The 20,415-nt window shown below is 36.4% G+C and overlaps 1 protein-coding gene across 2 annotated transcripts; it reads right to left on the reverse strand.

The window, feature by feature from the left end:
• Window positions 1-4,571: 4,571 nt before the first annotated feature.
• Window positions 4,572-12,366, reverse strand: KERA (keratocan). Of its 2 annotated transcripts, none has more exons than XM_077845778.1 (3): window positions 12,081-12,366; window positions 9,658-10,551; window positions 4,572-5,513 (listed from the first exon to the last, which is right to left on the reverse strand). In XM_077845778.1, the coding sequence occupies exons 2-3, from the start codon at window positions 10,541-10,543 to the stop codon at window positions 5,347-5,349; spliced, it is 1,053 nt and encodes a 350-aa protein (XP_077701904.1). In that variant the 5' UTR covers window positions 10,544-10,551; window positions 12,081-12,366; the 3' UTR covers window positions 4,572-5,346. The 2 variants fall into 2 exon arrangements, with proteins under 2 accessions (XP_077701904.1, XP_077701903.1); XM_077845777.1 differs by lacking the exon at window positions 12,081-12,366 and adding an exon at window positions 11,856-12,069.
• Window positions 12,367-20,415: the final 8,049 nt, after the last annotated feature.

Here is a 20,415-nt window from a genome sequence, read left to right on the forward strand (position 1 = left end):
TTACTGTGGGTACGTATGTATTATTCTAGAATAATTTTGTTATTTTTTTCTTTTTAAAACTATAATGGCCTATTTTATCATGAAAGGTGGTATAACCTGGGGGTCAAAGCAGGAGCTCTGAAGACAGACTACTTGGGATTGAAGCCTTTGTCTGCCATTCAACAGCTACGTGATACTAAGCAAGATACTTAAATTATTTGTATTGTTGAATTATTTTGTCATTCTGTGCTGACTCTTCTTTCCAGGGCAGTAAAATGAACTGTAAGAACTTGCCTCCGAGATTCTCACAATGTCATAGATCCTACTTCTCCTTGACCTTGAGGGCATTCACTTCTTTGTTCTGGCAATTCCTTCCCACACCCTCAATCTTCTCATTTCTCAGCATTGGGCTACTGAAGGCACTGTAAGCTGTAGTCCCCCAGACTCGGATCACTCTTTTCCTTCCAGGTTATGTACACTGTAATTCCCCCTCAAGCCTAGACTTCATTCCATGGAGGCTTCAGTCTTTTTTCTTCAATTGACTCGTTCCATCCTGATTTAATTTCTTTTACTAATCAACTTTGCTGTGGTTCTCCAGCGCCATTCCATTACTATCAGCTCCACTTCCTGTGGGGTGTGGCTGTGTAGCCTTCCAGGGCATCCAAACTGAAACTAAGTTGGATCAGTTTTGCATTCGTTTTTTTTCTCAGGTTCTTCTTACTTGCAAAATGATCTGGAGAAAGCATGTGCAATGGTGTGTATCAGAGTCCCTGCTAATAATACAATTCCAACCTACCCGTTATTGTGTGTGTCAGGTGGTAAGAACTGCATATCCGCTCTCTCTCTTATCCTCACAGCACCTGTGAAAGATAGTCAGTATTATTCCCTATTTTGCAAATGAAGATCCAATCCTTAGAAATGTTCAAACTTTTGTAAAGATCAAGGAAATGGTGAAGTAAATGTGGCAAACTGGATTTGAAATTGGATCTTTTCCCTCTAAAGCACAAGCTCTTAACCATTGTAACCAGGCAATTATTGATATATGTGGATTCAAACACACTATTTTATTATATACGTTTCATTAGTCTCTCTCTTTTTTTTACTTTCTTTTCTTGCTTTCTTTTAGACTCAGTCAATACTCTTTGTCACTCTATTTTCCCCTCTTATTGGTTCGTTATGCATTCCTTACCAATATATTGTGATTAACTTTGAAAAAATTCATTCTTCCTGTATGACATGTAATCCTAACTTAAACCAATAAAATTTACTCTCTTCCTGTTCAATGCATGGTTCTTAGAACACTTACAGTTTAAAATATCTCAATGCATCCATCCATCCATTTATCAATACACACATTTATACTCAATCATTTTGGGGGCTGGGGGGTGCTCATTGGATTCTTTGACACCAACTTTATTAAAGATGTCATCTGGGAATTGTCTTCCACCATGAAGTTCTGTCTAGGTATGTGCTTTTTGTTTGTTTGGTTTTGGTTTTGTTTTTGAAGAGAATTTAGAGAAACCAAATAAAACAATGTTACAGGGTTCTTACCACCAAAAGTCTCCTTTTTTTAACATTATCATTTGCAAATATACAGCCTATGATTATTGGATACTGTCTTTTCTCTCCTTTTTGCCCCCCTTTTACTTGCTTATGAATGAAGTTCATCGTATTTATATTCGGAGAGCATAAATAAAAGTGTTTTGTTCTGTTTTGTTTTAGTTAGGGCCGTAAAATAAGAGATTAAGCATTTATTAAGATATCATAACTTCGGGATCCCTGGGTGGCGCAGTGGTTTAGTGCCTGCCTTTGGCCCAGGGCGCGATCCTGGAGACACGGGATCGAATCCCACATCAGGCTCCCGGTGCATGGAGCCTGCTACTCCCTCTGCCTCTGTCTCTGCCTCTCTCTCTCTCTCTCTCTGTGACTATCATAAATAAATAAAAATTAAAAAAAAAGATATCATAACTTCAAAAATGGTTTGAGCTTATCTAGATTTTTTCTTGATTTTTAAAAATTTTTGGTAATAGCCACAATGTATGCATCAAGAAAGAGAACAGAAGATTATTTGTAAATTTTAGAGACTTTATAGTAGCTTTGTGAATATACTAAAAAAAAAAGGATTTCTGATGGAAACCTTACTCGATTCCTCATAGCTTCATTAGTCAATACTTAGAATTATGCCTCCATTTTCTCAATCTGTTCCCTACCTTTGTCTCAGTCTTCCCTTATAAGCATATGAATGTTTAAATGCAGAATTCTTCCAAAATTTTTAGAACTATTAACAAAATCTAGAAAATTCCACCTACATATTTATGTGCCTATCCAGACCCCTCCTTTTAACTATATCCTCATTCAAAAACCACATGACACCTCTTAGATGAATCAAAATAATTTTAAACTAACCACAACTAAAATCAAACTCATACTCTTCTAAGCATGCTCCATTTAGAAAATGCACTGGCATGTATTCAGTTTTGCAAGCAGAAACCTTACCACATCCTTGCTCTTGCTCCTATCTATCCATTCAACCACCAAACCCTGACAATATTACCTCCTAATTCTCTCATGTTTGTCTTTGTCTTTCCATTTCTACCAACACCATCAGTGCCATCATGCCTTAAGCCACCTCTGTTTTTCTAATTTGTGCTATAAGCTTAAAATCTTAACTGATCTATTCCCATCTAGTCTTAATTTTCAACAGTTTTACTCACTACACCAAGAAGCTTGCACATATATGCATGTCTAGAACTGTGTGGCTAGATACTGCATACAATAATAATAAAGACTTACTTAGCACTTACCATGTGTTTGAAACTCTTCAAGACACTTTATATATTCTAACTCATTTAATTCTCACCATAAGGTAGGTGCTATTACTTGTCCTCATTTCACAAATGAGGAGAGATTGAGGCACAGAGAATTTAAAGATTCTGCCCAGGACCACATTGCAGGAAAGCTGGGGTTTGAACTCAGTGATTTTAGCTTCAGTGTTAATGTTCTTTACTACTACATGATATTAATCATCAATGAACATAATCCCTTCTGGCTTAAAATTCTTCAGGAACTTCTAAATTGTTCCCGGAAACTACAGTGTCTAAATTCTGTCTGAAATATTCTTCTCTTACAAGAGGGTTAAAGAAAAAAACAAAAAACAAACAAACGAACAAAAAACCCAAGAGGGTTAAAGAAGTGTTCAATGCTTCCCATCCTTTATATGTTTCCTTAATCATTACTTCTTTAGAGAATCTTTATATCAAATCAGTATTAGTAACTCCTTTGTACTATGTAGCTCCCTGTTAATAGCATTTATCACAGATAAATTTTTTTTTATCACAGATAAATTTTATATATTGTTGTGATTTTCACCTAATTGGTGTCTTATCCACTATAGTACAAACTATTATATGCCCAGTGTGTAGTATAGTCTGGTATGCATACGGTACTCAACATATATTTTCTGAAATCAATAAAGAAAAAAGAAAGACCAAAAGGAATAGAGGGAGGAAGAAAGGACAGAGAGGGAAGGAGGGAATTCTTAGACTTGAAAAGGTCATAGAGGAACATTTTACAACTTTGCTTCAAGATTGGGAATTACTTTTATAATCTTTCTTTTGAACCATTACTCATTCTCTGTTTGCACTCCATCTCAAGAAAAGTTGCTTTCATTGTTAGATGACTCCGAACAACAAGTAGAAAATTCTTCCTTAGCTAGAGCTAAAATACAGCTCCGTGTACATTTCACCCATATGTTCTACTCTTCATTTTGGAGCTCCTGGAATACATTTTATCCCTTTCTCATATGGCAAGTTTTCAAATATTTAAAGTTCTTATATTTCTCTCAACATACTCTTTTTCCCCAGCCTAATGACATATGATTACTTGTATTTTCATGACATAAATTTAATAATTTTATTTATGTGCTGTGAAGTCTTTTAAAAAATATTCTTTTCTTAATGTCAATTAATTTCATTTCTTGCCTTTAGCCAGCATTTTTAAAACTCTGTTCAAAATATAATAATTAGTTCTTCCCTCCTAACCCCATATAAGTTTTCAGTGAAAATAAGTAGGCAAAACTATAATATGTTCTTTTCTTGAGAATTCACCTTATAGAATAACATATTAAGTTTCTGAGAAATCTTGGTGTAAAGTAACATGTTAGATTTTCCTTAATCTGGTGTTTCACAGACATATATGATCATTTTTCCAGGGAAATATATCAAATTTTATAGCATATATCAGAATACTGTTTGAAACATATAAAGTCATGTATTAATATCTATGGGATATTTATTATTTACAGATATGCCTCAGAAATTAGAAGCCTAAAGTAAATTATACTTTGTTACTAAATGAAATCCTGGGTTATTTCTTTTTAACTCATGAGAAATAGGTGAATTATGTTAAGTGATTAAAGTATAATTTTTTTCTTATGTTTATGAGAAGAGAAGGAAAAACAAAGGTAGGAGAACATATATATGCATATATTCATGGTAGAAAAATGGAAACTATTATTATGTAACACTTTTTATTGAAATATGTTCTTAATAAAACTTGTAAATAATGCCCCTGAAATAAATATTTTACTACCATTTTGTTAGAAAGCATTCACTCTTTTTATTTAAAAAAATCCAAAACCACTGGTAAATATAAGAGCTGAACAATTTGCAATTCAAGTGGATTTCAAATGTTAAAACACTAAGATTCTGTCAGAAATGTGTTATAATGAATGTAAAACTTAGGATTTGTTTAATTGATAGAGTACACTGTACTATATCTAAGAATAGTAGATAAAAAAAATAGTAGTGAAGTAAAAATTACTGCTTTTCTATTATTTGGTATTGACTAAAAAGTCTCCTTTCATCAAGTATTTAATACATTTTATATCCATTCTTGAGCTAAATATCACACTCATGCTTACAAATGCTACTTAGCAATCTGAAATTAATTATGATGAAGAAATACCTCATTTTTTCAGATCTCCTTATCTTCTGTTAGATTACTATATTTCCACTATCAATAAAATATCTGCATTAGCAATTTTGAACATATGCAAACAAATATGTCCCTTATATTGCATAACAGTACAATTGCATTATTTGATGTTAGTAAGCTGTGAAAGAGACAAAAAAGAATTATCTTTGAGTTGATAAACTATCTGAACTCTGTGTCTGTTTTATTAATTAAAGAAAAGCCAACTGTGCTGCGTATCATTGATGGAAAGCATCTTTGAACAGAAAACATAAGCTACACAAAAACAGTGGCCAAGAGCAATTGGAAATGTGACTTTTGTCTTATATATGGTAACCAAATTTCATTTCAGAAATATTAACTCATTAAGCTGATTTTAGAATGTTGATGATATGTTTAAATAATGACAGCCTGAAGGAGCCTGAAGCAGTTCATTAAATCCATTGGAATTGGTGGTTTGATTTCATTGCCATCCAGACGGAGGTAGCGAAGGTGAGGTCCATAACCAAAGGAATCTTGTTCTGCAGGCAGTATGGGAGGACATATTACAGAGACGTTCACATCTGTGGAGACAAAGGTGGCATGAACGAATGAATTGGAACAGAAGAGACCAGGTGTGGGAAGACCACGTAGCCATGCAACAGTCTTATAGAGGGTCTAGCAGCCTGATTCATGGAAGTGCCAGAGATATAAACCATTTTTGTAGTTGGAGGTTAAACATATCTGTTTTATAAAAGTAACCCTAAAAAATGTGCAACATACACTCATCTCACTCCATATTTGATTCCACTTTGCAAAGAGCACAAGGGACATACCACTAAAGCTGTGATGGAGGGAACGCCTGGGTGGTTCAGTAGGTTAAATGTTTGCCCATCCTGGGATGGACCCTTCACTGAGCTCCTTGCTCGGTGGGGAGTCTGCTTCTTCCTCTCCCTCTGTGGATTCTTCTCACTGCTCATTCTCTCTCTCTCTCTCTCTCTCTCTCTCTCTCTCTCCCCCCCCCACTGTGCCTGTCTCTCTCAAATAAATAAATGAATAAATAAAATCTTTAAAAAAATAAAAGCTATGATGGAAATAAAAGAATACAAGATATATCATTTGTTTTGTAAACTTCTAGGTGAGAAAAAGCATATTTAGACTACTAAAAAAGGAGATGGGTAGTATTTAGGATATTGGAAGTGGAGACAAAAGTTCATAGAAAGAATGGTTAAGTGCATGGGTAGACGGATGGATGGATGGATGGATGGATGGATGGATGGATGGATGTGTAGGTGAAAAATCAATATATTATCAGGGAAAGTGCTTAAAACCTTAAAATGCAAAATTTTCAGTTTTTTTTAAAGTGCTTTTGGCATAAGATTACATATATAATACTTACAGAAAAGAACCTTGAATCTTTATATTTAAGTGTATTTAATTAGAAAGGATACATTTGCCAAGAATTGAATTACAAAGATTCAAGCCAGGAAATATCCCATCGGCTTTTTCAGATGGTTAAGATGTGAGAAATCATGCACCTGCCTTGGATCAGAGCCCTTGGCATCAATGACTATACGAAATTTAGGAGTATTCAGGAGAGAAAAACCTGTTAAATTAGCAAAATTCAGACAAGTGTGCATAACAGCTCATTTCAACCATGAATCTGGTTACTGCTTTTAAGTCTCATTTGAAACTATTTTGAGAAAGAGGTCTTCTTTTAGAAGATGAGACCCACCTAATTTTGGCAATGGCCTTCCTATGAGTTTACGCTTATAGCGAGGTTGCTATGCTCTGATCTTATGCCATTTTTTAATTGAATTGCTAAAAATAATGACTCATATTTGTATAGAAGTTTGTGTATATAATTTTTCACATACATTATCACTGTATCATCACAGAGCCTTTATCAGGTGATATTATTATTCTCCCTACCTAGGCATTGCAGGAATAGTGGTTCAGATAGGTAAGGCAATACACACAAGGTATGTTAGTAAGTAAGTGGTAAAGCTGAGTCCTAACCTTGTCCTTTTCCTACTATATAGGGTGCCTTGTTTCTTGGAGAGACTCTGTCCTTTTTAACATGCTACCATACTTATTACCCTTATGCCACATAACCAATGCATGTCTGAATAGATGTAATGTGAGAAGTCAGCATTCTAAATGTAGTTATATTTTCATAAATTAATTATGATGTTTCTCAGAGAACACCAAGAAGTAACTTCCTTGAAGAGATAACATTTTTTGCCAAATTTAAAGCCCTTTAAATTTTTCAGAAGAAATAAATATTTCCATCTTTTTTCCTAAGAAAAGGCCACTGTCCTGTAAATTCTCAGAATTCTTCATATAAAAGGTATGTTTCTTGGAAATCTCTTTGTTAACAACTAGAGTAGATTATGCAGCCAGAAGAAATAAGTACTTTAGCAGTTATTATAACACAGTGTGATATAATGGTGAGCCAATAGTTCTAGCCAGGGAAATTCTTATTTTACATTTATATTCTGGGAATATAGAAATGACTACGCCTGAAATCTACATTAAGAAACAAATAAATCAATCCCTCTTTGTTGTTGCTGTTAAAATTATTCTTACCTGGGGGGATAGAAATTTTTCTGAAGTCTTATATTCTGGAAATTGAAGAAAAGTGTACTGGGATCATACTGTATGAGTAAGAAACAACACTTAACACGGGAAGGCCTGAGCTCAGGTCCTGCTATTCTATTTCTTTTTTGTCCTCGGGCAAGTACCCTCACTTAGTTGGCCATCAGTTTCTTTCTCTGGAAATTCTTGATAATATCAAAGAAGATTCTTGTGAGGGTTAATTGGTGATTTTTCCAAGTGTTGTCCTTGGATCAGCAGCTTCAATACCTCCTGGGAACTCAACTGTTAGACCTACTGAGTCAGAAAATGTGAAGGCGGGGCCAGCAAGCTGTGTTTTATAAGCCTTCCAGATGATCTTGTTGTATGTTAAGGCATGAGAACAACAGAAGAATAGAAATATATGAGAAAACACTAAAATTTTAAAAACGTGAGTGGAGGAAGAGCAGAGTCCTACTCTTTTTTGTATAACTTTGTGTAACTATGTAAGTGTCTCCTGGCATGAGTGCCCAGCTGAGTCTTGAATTCTGCTGTCTCACTCCTAAAGACCCTTGTTCCCAGCTTCTCAGGGGACTCCCCAGTTCACAAACAGGGATCTTTGTGGAATCCCTTTAAATTCACTTCCCACATCAATTATCTATGGGATTTTTGTTGTCAGGCAAGGAATGTATCTGTAGAAGCACAGAACTTTCATCAGGAAAAACAAAACAAAACATATATTTAGGTCAATGTTGGCTGGTTCAGTAAAACAGATTCAACAATTAACATATTTCTTTCTGTTGCATCTCTTGCTTTTGACTACAGGATTAAACAATGTGTCTCATCACCATGGAACAATGTGGCAGCAGCCTCTCTGTTAATTCCTGGATGATATATATGCTCAAGTATGTTGGTAGAAAAACCAAAAAAGAAAAGAAAAGGAAAAAAATCTTAAATAACTGAGCAGCTCCCAGTGGAAAAGTAATTTATTCTTATAAATAGGATGTATGTGTGATTATTTGCTTAAAAGAAGCTAATAAATAATAACCAAGCAGTACAACCTTCTGACAATTATCTGTACCGTTTTCCTACAAACTATCTGACTGATTCTCATTTTAGGAATATGTTTCTTAAGGCTGTGCAGGAGAGGTCTCCTGAGATTATCTTCCTAAAAGGCTTGTGCCAGGGTTGACGACACATGGATAGGTGTCAGGCTGGTTCCAATGCCTTTGTGGCTAGACCACAACACTGTCCACTTCTGCAGCAGAATCAGTCTGGTCTCAGGCAGGATTGCAAAGACACCAGGTTTAGCATCTACAGCCTCTTCTTTCTCTAACCACTTCTTTCTCTGACCACTTCCCTTGATGGTACCTTTGCCTCCAAGGCACTCGGCACTCCTCTCTCTCCCCCTAATCAAAACCTATTTTCAGGAAAGGATCATTCATTCTTCCTTGGTGGTCACCACCAGTGCTAAGGAGTTACCAACATCCAGGAGCACTGGTTTCCATTTCAATTGAACAAAAGATGTTAAACTACAGTGTTGGTTCCCAGTGCTTAGCCCCCAGAGTAGTAGTCTCAGCACCACCTGGGAACTTGTTAGTAATGAGAAGTCTCAAGTCTCATCCAGACTTACTCCATCAGGAACTCTGGGGTGGAGCCAGAGTGTGTGGATATGCACACTCTAAAGTTTGAGAAACCATCTCATCTAAAGCAAAGACTTTAATTAGGATGGTTTCAGGCACCCAGAGTTTTTAGGACACATCTCCCTTTTTGATACCTCCTGAATCAGAGCCTTCCTGTTTACTATTCATGAGGTTGTTGGTGCTTGGTACATTTTCCCAAATAAATCTACCCAGTGAGGCAGAAATACTGGAATCTCCTGGGAGTGAAAGAAGATGCATTCAGTTTCTCCAATGTAGATTACTAAAGTCCAGTTTAGTATTTGAAGATTTGAACTTCTTGGTTCATTAAGACTGTGTGAGAATGAATAGACAAAAACAAAATACTGAAAGTTGAAAAAAGAAATCTAAGGGCAGATTAGTTGTGCGGGGGTGGGGGGAGGGAAAGCCCAACAAGGTTGCTATTCTTAAAGAAAATACAGAATAAGTTTAATGATCATGAGCATCTCAAAGACATACCATGATGATTACTTACTTTTAATTTTGTTATGATCAAGATGAAGGTGCTGCAGATGAGCACTGATTCGGGGGACCTTTGTGAGCTGATTGTGAGACAGTTGGAGATCTAGAATTGAGGACACATCGAAACCACTCGAAGGGAGCCCTGCATCTGATAATTTGTTGTGGTTCAGCCGCAGGAAGGCCACCTTAGGAATCACATTAAAATAATTTTCTGGTATTCCTTCAATTGAATTGTTGTCCAAAAACAGTTGCATTGTATTGGCTGGTAATCTTGGTGGCATATTCCTTAGGGCATTCTTGGCCATATTTAGCTGCATTAGGTTCTTGAGTCCCTTAAAAGTGTCTCTTTGAAAGGCATTGTCCAAGAGTTTATTATGCTGCAGGTCGAGAAGGGTCAGGTTCTCCAAATTGCTGAAGGTCCCCTGAGGAATTCTGGACACCTTGTTTCTGGCCAACTGTAACTGCTCTAAACTTCTTGGCAATGGAGAAGGTACCTCCTCTAGCTCATTGTCTTCCAGAAATAAGAAAAGCAGCTTCTTTAGTTGGCTCAGGGCCCCTTTTTCAATTCCATAGTTGGTTATTTTATTCTTGTTTAGATTTATCCATCTCAGCTGGGTGGCATTCTCAAATGGTTTCTCAGGAATGGTCTCTATCAAGTTGTTCTCAAGATAAAGATACCAGATCCTTGAAGGAATGGGAGGGATTTCTTTGAGACCTCGATTTTCACAGTATAAAGCAGTAGGGAAACTAGGGGGGCAGAAGCATTCCCTGGGACAGTCAAAGTCATGCATAGTCCAGTCCTCTGGCTCACTTATGTCATAGACCTGTCTCACACTTCGAGTCCAGACGGTATCCGTTATGAATAACACCCAGACGATGAAACAGATTGTGGTTGCCATGATAGTACCTAGGATAGGGGGTGTAACTGTTAGATGTTTGAATATCTTGACCTTCAGAAAATTATGGGTAACCAAAATAACCAGTAAACACTGCTTCTTTGGGGGAAGGTAAGCACATGTCAAACACTTATAGACAGCTATCAATTAGTATGCATATAGTCAGTAGGCACTATATGTAAAGCATTTTTGCAAACACTGAAACTGGCTCACTAGCTTCCAGCTTTCTGGTTTTAGCCCAATCACAATGAAAACTAAGAAATGGAAAGCAAATTTTAGGAGCTTTAAGTGCTTTTCCATCCCGAGCTATTTAATACAAGAAAGTTACCTGAAACCTGTAGTTGAATAAAAGAGCATAAAAAAAGTGATCATTTAATAAGTCAAATGGAGAGTCTGTGTAGTTTCTAAGAAGCGAGCATATGCTTTTACTTTTGCTCCTAAATGAGCAGAACATCTGGATGAGATTTCCCAGGCTCTTTGGCCCTTGAACCAAAGAAAAAGAGAGAGATCAAAGAATCTTTTAGCAGTTTGTTGTGAAGGAAGGTTTTGAGATATGAAGAAAAATGTGTGATTAATCTCTTGCTCTGTTGCTCAACTCCTCCGGTAAGTTTTCTATTGGGGAGTGGGGAAAGACTTCTATTATTTTAAGTACAAAATCAAGTAGTTCAACCAGGGAATTTGGGTTATGAATTCTATCTCACAATTAGGCAAGTAATATATTCACCTATGGCATTACTATGGTTGATAAGAAACAAAACAAAAAGCAAAGAACATGTTTGGGTATAGATAGAGCTCCATATTTTCAGGATGGCTGCTAAGAAAGAAAAGGTTAACACTTATTGATATATGACCATCTAAAAGATATAAACCCTCTCCATTGAATATCAATAAGATCATGGGTACAACAAACTGTTCTAACAGGAAAAATAATATATATATATTAATAATATATATATATATAAAATAGTAACATTCTGATCAATGTACATTTAATTCAATTGCTTGATAATAAGAACAGAATACATTTTACTGATTCCTCGGGAGAAAATAAGGCAAGCATCATTTATGAAATGCTGATCTTTCAGTTGTGCCACTAAATTGAGGGAAATGACAAGTGCAGAGCTGCTTCCGCAGGCTGTCGAATTTTTTACGATCACAGAATTCTGCTCTGGTTATCTTCCAATAGAGACACATTAAAACATTCTTTTCTTCAGAATAGAGGTTTACTTTAGTTCTTAAGCAGTAACCCTGCCTTTGATGAATCAGAACTCTGAATTCGTAAATTTAAGTTTTTAAAAGTGCAAAAATAGTTTACCTTGCTGTCCAGGAATATACCGTTGAGTCCTGTGTCTGGGTCTGAAGTTTGCTAAAACTCAGTGAAGGGGGAGAAAAAAAAAAAAAAACCTGTGGACTAAAACGATTTGTTTTTATTTTATGCTGTCAAGCCTCCTATGAGAAAAAATAAAACCTACTCTGACCAGTCACGGTGAACACCTTTTGATCTATTGTTTCCACTTTGACAGGGCTTCAGATTGCTTACCTCAGCCTTCTTGGATCTTCTTCTTTCCTTTCTATTGGTCACTGCTCATTCACAGTCATGGATTCCCAGGCTTCACTGTTGTGTTTTTATGAATCCTCCCTAAAATATATGCATCAGTGGCTCCAATTTTAACCCCTCCAACAACGACAGCACCTCACTACCAAGGCAGCTCAGCATAGGAAATTCTGACTTTAATCTCAAGAACCTATAGCAAAAATCCAGGGCAATTGTCACTCTGAAGTCACACTTCCAAAGATGTTGTAATGTACTGATATCTAGACCTGCTTAGCCAGCAGGCAGCTGAAGGCAGTTTTGATTTCAAGTACAATGGAAAGAGATTTTCAAGTGTTGTTTTATTTTCTCTAGAAAATCTTTTTAAAAACTTGGATACAAAGAAATAAGTGCTGATGCCCTCTGTTTCGATGGAAATATTTTATTCATTTCTCATATAAAACAGATGTTAGAATTCTATTTAAAAATATGGTGTTTGAGAGAAAGATGGAAAAATATATTTGAAAAATTTAAAAATGAAATCTGAGAAGCTATACCTGACATTGGTGCTACACATGGTGTTGTGCTCTGTTTAAGAGAAATAAATTTTGTATCTCTGTTTCCTATTGGGAGCTTTATTCCAAGTGTTATTAAAATGAGATTTTTTTTCCTCATTAGAACAGATGTTTTGCATTTTGTCCATTACAAGACATTCTGTTGCATTGCTATTTGTTTTTCTCTAACACATAGATCTAAGATAATGTCTTTTAGTTCTTATACTTGAGGAGAAGAATCGCTTTGCCATTTGAAGAAAGATGTGAATAAAAATAACTTTCAAACATTCTGTTGATGGATTGTAAACATCTTGTTTTTCAAAAGTTAATCTTATTCTGAGGTCAGGAAGTTTAATTAACGTGATTCAGTCAGCACTGCTCATGTAAGCATCATCAAAGATAGAGCACAGAGAAGAGGAGAGGAGGAGAGGGCCCTGGACCCAAAAGACCTTTCTCGAACCCCTACCTCCTGCCTCCCAACCATCGGTGTTTCGGTTCAAGCCCTGCCAGCCCTCTACGGTACTGCACTGCCTCTCAGGGTTGGCTATACTTGGTCATAAATGCTTATGGAAATGTTGCATTTCTTTAGCATTAGCTGTATGTTCTCAACTGGGAAATTCATTTAAGTTTTAGGGCTTTTATAGACTAACATCTGATTCAGACATGATCTTTTAGTAGCTTTTTCAGGTATATTTACCTCACCTGTGAGGTTAAAAAAAAAAAAAAGGTACTACTTGCTTCCTCAAAACAATGATTTCTCTACTGTGGTTCTACTTTCCTCTCTCTTCCTAAATCCTCAGAATATACACAACAGATGATCATCAAATCTGCACAGTCCCCTCCAGCTAGTCTCCTTTCCTCCTTAATATTCTTTTTTAGCCAAATTACTGAGTCATTTCTTGATTTGATTACACAAATGTTGCTGCATGTTCATCGTAGGAAAATTAGAGTAGCATGCTGGCAGCCTCCAATCTTCATTTCCTGTTCACCGCGGCACCCCTGATCCACCCACCAGAATATGGCTTCTAATCCCTCTGCTTCCCTAAAATCGTTGTGAGAAAATCCAGCAATCATCTTCATGTTTACTGATATATGGAAGCTTTTTAGTGTTTGGCTTACTTATGATTTTTGACAATGTTGATCCACTTCTTTTATTGAATGTTTCTCTTAGTGTCTGTGATTCTCTCCTAGTTTTCTCTTCTCTTTCTTGTGATTTTTTTCCCCATTTATATCCTGAAGCTCTGTTTCTGCTAATATATATTTTTTTTAAAGTGTTTCTAGCATTTGGAGCTGTTTGAGAATCTGTCCTCTGCTCTGTGCTCTTCTTGCTCTCCTCACATTTCTGGTAGGATTCTGAAGTTTTAACCATTCCCTCTAATATGATGACTCCTGAGTCTTTAGCTCTAGCTCAGTCTCTGGAAGAAGACCTGCACTTTTATATGTATATATACCTGCTTTCTGGAACTCTTTTCTTGTGTGTCTCAAGGCATGTGTCTAAAATGAAATCCTTTGTCTCCCCTTACTTCTAACTGCTCTTATCATTTACTTTTGAGGACCACTATCATCTTATTCAGTCTCCCAAACCAGAAATCTGGAAATCATTCTTAACTCTTCCTTCTCATTTTGTGAGCATATGAAAGCAATCACATTTTAAGGACCCTGGGAGACATGATATAAATAAAAATGACCATCTACAGTGCTTGCCGAATTTGGTATCATTGCTTCCAGACTGAAAACACAGGATGTTTTCCACTGTCAATGTAATCTCTGTCTGTCTATATCTTGATTTTTCCTATAGCAACCCAATCTACCCTCCTTCGATTACTGATTCCTGGAGAATGGGTACTTAAATCCTTCACTGGAACTGCGTAAGTGGAAATTCAATACATGAAATTAAGACAATGGTGAGAATGTCTGAGTTGTGGTAGCTGTTAATAACAATTAATGAAAGACTTTGCTTAGCCTTATCTGATTCTGCTAAGAGGGAGAAAGGTGGCCTGCGGTGTTGTGATGTGGCTCTGGCATTACCTCTCTAATGAAAGATTGGTATTTTCAAAGTCCATGGAGCTTTGGATATAGCAGGTATTTAATAAATACTTACTGAATGAGTAAATGAACAATAAACACAAAAGGCATATGCACCACTTTGATAGTCATGAGTTTTTTGATTAGCATAAGTATGTAAATGGAAACATGGTAGAGAGCAGCACCTGGGTGGCTCAGTCGGTTAAGTGTCTGCTTTTGGCTCAGGTCATAATCCCAGGGTCCTGGGATCTAGCTCTACATTGGGCTCCCTGCTCAGTGGGGAGTCTGCTTCTCTCTTTGTCTCTGTCTCTACCCCACCCCCCTACATACACATGCCCTCTCTTGCTTGCTCTCTCCCTCTCTCAAAATAAATAAATAAAATCTTTAAAAAAAAAAAAACATGCTGGAGAACCCTAGATATATGGTAAAAAAGAAAAAAATTGTGAGCTAGAATTTTGCTTTTGCAGCTTACTTGTTGTTTGAGCTTGTACAGCCTATTTGACCATTGTGAGCCTAAGTCCACCCCTAATGCACCAGCCCTGACTGTACTATGAAGGGTTGTTTGAAAGTCAAATGAAATAATGGAGGTGATAATGTCAAATAAGTGTAGGGAAATTTCATAGTGAAAAAAGTTAAAACTCAAGGAGAACTTACAAATCATCTCTTCAAACTTTCTCCTTTTACATATGAGAAAAATGAGACCCAGAAATTTCTTTCAGCAATGTGATAAGGGCATCTTGATCTAGGCTACCTTAGGGAAGTCAGGTTGTTATTGCCTTTGTTCTTTTTAACCTCTTTTCTTCCTTTTAGCAGTTTTTGATATTTTCTATTTGCTTATCTGGCTTCTACCTCTTGCTGCTAAAAGGTGTGTATCGGGGGGAGGATGGGTATGCTAAATTATCTTAGACTGAGGGATTTATCTTGTCACATTCCTGAAGACCACTGACATTTTAAAAGAGAAGGCTATACCTGAGGGTTTACAAGACCTAAAACTCTAGTAGGATTTCAAATTTGTCAGGATGTGTGTCTGACACACCTATTTTAGCCATGATTGGGCAATTGGGTGCTCCCAGGAGCTAGGTTTATGTACAATTGACTGGACTTCTGCAAAGAGAAATAATTTTTCTCTGAATAGATCACTTTTAGCCTGGTTTGATTAAAATAACTTAAATAACTGTCAAGTAAGTTAAAACTATGAAATGGTATCCACTAAAATTCACAGCTAACACACACACGTATACATCTATAATTTAAAATAGTTTTCAAAATAATATGTTTAAACTGCAGTAATGACACTCTTAAATGGTCAAAGCCACTATAAAACTGATAAAACAGCAGCACCCAGTCCATTCACTCCCCAGGTATAAGCCCCACTCCCCAGAGGCCAGACGTTCAACTCTATTATGGATTTCTTTCCATGCGAACCTTAATTTTCTTGCTTAGATTATTTTTGTTTGGCTTATCAATTTTAAACAGTAATTATTAGATAAAGATTGAGCACATTTGCTTTGGCCCCCTCATTACCCCACGTATAGCCTTGATTCTCTTCAATAACCCCTAATGTATGCACTAACTTTGATTAAATATTTACTGCATACATTCTTGAGTGAATGAAATATTGTTTGCTGCTGAAACAATGCAAGATTATTTTAATTCCTTCATTGTACTGCATTTGTTTGCCAGTTTATATATAAGCTATCTGTAGTATATCTATGTACATACACAACTATTTCACTAATATTTTCTAAAATCTCAAACAGAATTGTAAAACCATTATGAAGAATTTTTTTACACCCATCGAGTGGTGGCAACACAGTGTGCCAGTTAAATGCCAGACTCACTTGGGTTTAAATAAATCTACCATTTATGAGCTGAGACTTGGAACAATTATTTATCTTTGCCTTAGTCTCCTCATCTGTGAAGTAAGGATGATGATGATGATGATGATGACGACGACGATGTATAAGTAATATACAACGTATAAGTAATAATAGTGATAATACCCCTCAGAGGATTGTTGGGAAAAGTACTTGAAGTAAGCTCTTGAAAGCACTTAGAGCATTCTAAAAATGTTAATAAATAAAATCAGACCTATCAGGTTCACTTTCTCCTGGGAGATACTTCCCCTGGAATTCCATATCCTCTTGCTTCAATATTGTTTCTCATTGTTGCAAACCCACCAGAGCAAATTTGGCAGATGATAATTTTTAGGTTTCTTCATGGCACATTTCAGTTGTCGCATAGTTAACAGGGCTCTCGTAATCCTCCTTCACAACCCACACAGAGGTGTTGTTTGATGAAAAGAAGTTCAGCTTGGTTGTATCTTCTGTTACAGGCATTTATTTGCCACAAGCATTAAGACATTGATGAAGTGAGTCCTCATTATAAGGTTTCTTCAAAGGTTAACTAAGTTTACCTAAGGTGTGGCGTAAAACTAACACAAAAGTCACACTCTCTCTGTTCAGGTATGGTCTTTTAAAGTACCTTTAGGAATAATACAATCCTTGCTTCATGGGCCTGTGGGATTGTGGTGGCTCTGGGCCTCCCTCCCCCACCTCCTGTGTTAGATCCCTGTTATTTCCTGGATCTTGTGTTCTGTTCTTTCTTGGTTTAATTCCACAGGTTTGGTGGAGAACAACAACTTCGGATAACTTCCTGTGATATTGGTTTGTGGGTTTTTGTTGTTGTTGTTATTGTTTTCTGTGAATTTTTTGTTTTGTTTTGTTTTTAATAAACTCACATGTATAAAAATGTATTGATTCAGCCCACTTACTTAACTGGTATTTTGACCGAATAGAAGTTTACAATAACATTTCTTCTAAATTCTGAAGATATTCGAAAAGACAATTGACTTGCTGCTTCTGGGCTTGAAATTGGAAAACTTGATAACATTGTAATTTTCAGGTTTCAGAATGTGACCTTTTCTTGCTCTCTGAAAACTTTTAAGACTTTCCTTTCATCTGAGTCTGAACTCCTGCAACAATATACCTTGAGGGGATGTATTCAACCCTCACTGGATACTCACATAGTCCTTTTAATCTGAAAGTTCATATCCATATAGTCCACCCATTTCTTCTAATTTGGGGTGGTAAGTCTTAGATAGTGCACCTCCTGGTTAGATTGTCTAATTCTCTTATCTCCTTTCTTTTCAAAAGTTTTGTATGCTTTCTGACAAACTTCCTTTTATCTTATGATCTTTAAAATTTTTATATCATGTATCACATGTTTCCTTTGCAAACCTGTCCTTTGGTTGTTCCTTTCCTAAATCATTCTTTTGTTTTATGTAATTACTATCTTCTCTCAATTCATTCAAAACAAGATTAAAAATGATAAGTTTTCCATAGTATTGTGAGTTTCTTCTGCTCCATGCAATAATTTTATTTTCTTTGATTTCTTTTTTTTTTCTTGATTTGGTTTGGCCTATAGAGAGAGATATTTCATATTGGATCCATTTCACATATCTACGGTGCTTTGCTGAACTCAGTGCTCAAGAGGAGAGCACTAGTAATCTTACTGGAAGATCAATGAGAATTGATGGCACTTGTTGTCTAATGACCATGAAGGTATTTTCCCCACTGCCCCTCCGTATATATATTTACTTCACACACCCAAGTGTGTGTGCACACCCACACACTGGATGTAAATTTAAAAAGTCAACACTTAGTCTTCTTTGTGTACTTTTTTATTAGTATAATTTTTATTAGTATTACTAACATGAATTTTTTCTGTTATCAATAAATAGTAAGTAACCTTCTATATGTTGTTTATTTAGCCTTTGTATCTGAAGTATCCTGAGGCTCTGTTGTCCAAAATTGATCTGAAGCTAGTAGTAAATCCTCCCATTTATCAGCTATTTATGTTTTGATTCAACTTTACTATTTATGATTTGCTAGGGTACTGGTTGCTCCAAGACTCTACAAGAAGACTTCCATTACCTAATCAAAAAATAAGCATAAAACTATGTCTGCCATTCTTGGACGAGCTGTTATCAACTACCCAGAAGCACCCTTCTCTAGAGTTACTTTCTTCTAGCTTTTCAAACTCGCACCATTTATAGCACAGTAGCTTCCACATCATCAGCCTTTAGATGATACTAAGGTAACAGGAGATAAGCAGCTTGAAATCCCATCAATTAAGGCTCATCTCTAAAGCATTTTAGAAAAGGTGTCTTACAAAACGTTTATCCTGAATGCTGAGAAAATACTACTAGACTCATAATGTTTCCAGCAATCCTGAGCAGATTCATGAACACATATGTATATTCTTATTATCCTTAACTTCTTACCAAACTACCTTCCAGGTCAGTCCAAATCAGAACTATATTGTTGCAGTATCCATTCTTAATGGATTCCTGCTGGTCATATAATGGAAATTACAGTTTGATTGTATTTATACTTTCCCCCATCAGTTGGTCATAGAGAAAGCCTTCGTGAGGTCATAGGTGTGACTGAAGGGAGGGATAGCAGTGTCACAGGACTACCACTTATTTGGTCCTGTTCCCATTGATATCACATACTTGCTGAATCAGCACTGTTGGCCAATTCAGGTTATTCTAGGTAGATAGGTAATACTGAGTTTATGGGTGGTTGATGTCAAATTGTTGTTCAGTCTCTGCTTGAGTCTAATTTCTCAAAAGGATAATAATTATTTATTCAATATAGCTTGCCCTTGTTTAGAAAGCTAGGAGTTGGGGCACCTGGGTGGCTCAGCGGCTGAGTGTCTGCCTTTGGCTCAGGTGGTGATCCCAGGGTCCTAGGATCAAGTCCGGCATCGGGCTCCCCACAGGGAGCCTGTTTCTTCCTCTGCCTATGTCTCTACCTCTCTCTGTGTGTGTCTCTCATGAATAAATAAATTAAAAAAAAAGAAAGCTAGGGGTTTAATTCTCTTATTAAGACTTACCACACACTACATATAGCAAACTAATCTGCCTTACATTCTTTAAACTTTATTGAATCTGATGAGTGACAAGTAGCAGGATCACTGTGACCTCAGCTGTCTGGAGACCCTTCTCTTGACATGGGACAAACTCACATCTTACAACTTCTCAGCACTGGACTCATGTGTGGTAATATATAGCTCTAAATTCAAAGAGACTATCCATGTTCCTAACGGCAACGGACCTGTGGTTCAGCAAATTATCTTCACTTCAGATAAATATCCCCAAACCATATCCCTCAATCTTTATGGTAAGTTAATGTCTTGCAGCTTTGAACAATGCAGAGGTCTGGGGTACCGACCCCCTGTGCAGTCAAAAATCTACATATAATGTCCAGCTCCCTGATAGCCTACTGTTAACTGGAAGCCTTACTTATTACATAAACAGTTGCTTAGCACATACTTTGTGTGTTACATGCAATATATACTGTATTCTTAGAATAAGCTATAGAAAATAAAATGTTAGTAAGAAACACATAAGGAAGAGAAAATACACTTACAGTATTGCACTGTTTTGGAAAAAATCCATATATAAGTGGACCTGTGCAGTTCAAACTCACGCTGCTCAAAGGTTAACTACACTTGTCTCCAGTGTTCTGGCATTCAAGCATCCAACCAATGTATCTAGCTAATAAAGTTTACCCTTTAGATCGTATCCCATGATATATTGTGAGATGGTATTTCTATTGCCAAAATGTAGTATAATGCCAAGGAGTTAACACAATCCAGAAACAGTGCAGCAAAAATATATTGCTATTCCTGCCTGGTGAAAGGAAACAGACTGCTTCTAGTAATTTTGTTTATTTGAAATAGAGGAAAAAGGCATTATT

The sequence above is a fragment of the Canis aureus genome, chromosome 13, assembly GCF_053574225.1.
Source record: "Canis aureus isolate CA01 chromosome 13, VMU_Caureus_v.1.0, whole genome shotgun sequence".
Classification (NCBI taxonomy): domain Eukaryota; kingdom Metazoa; phylum Chordata; class Mammalia; order Carnivora; family Canidae; genus Canis; species Canis aureus.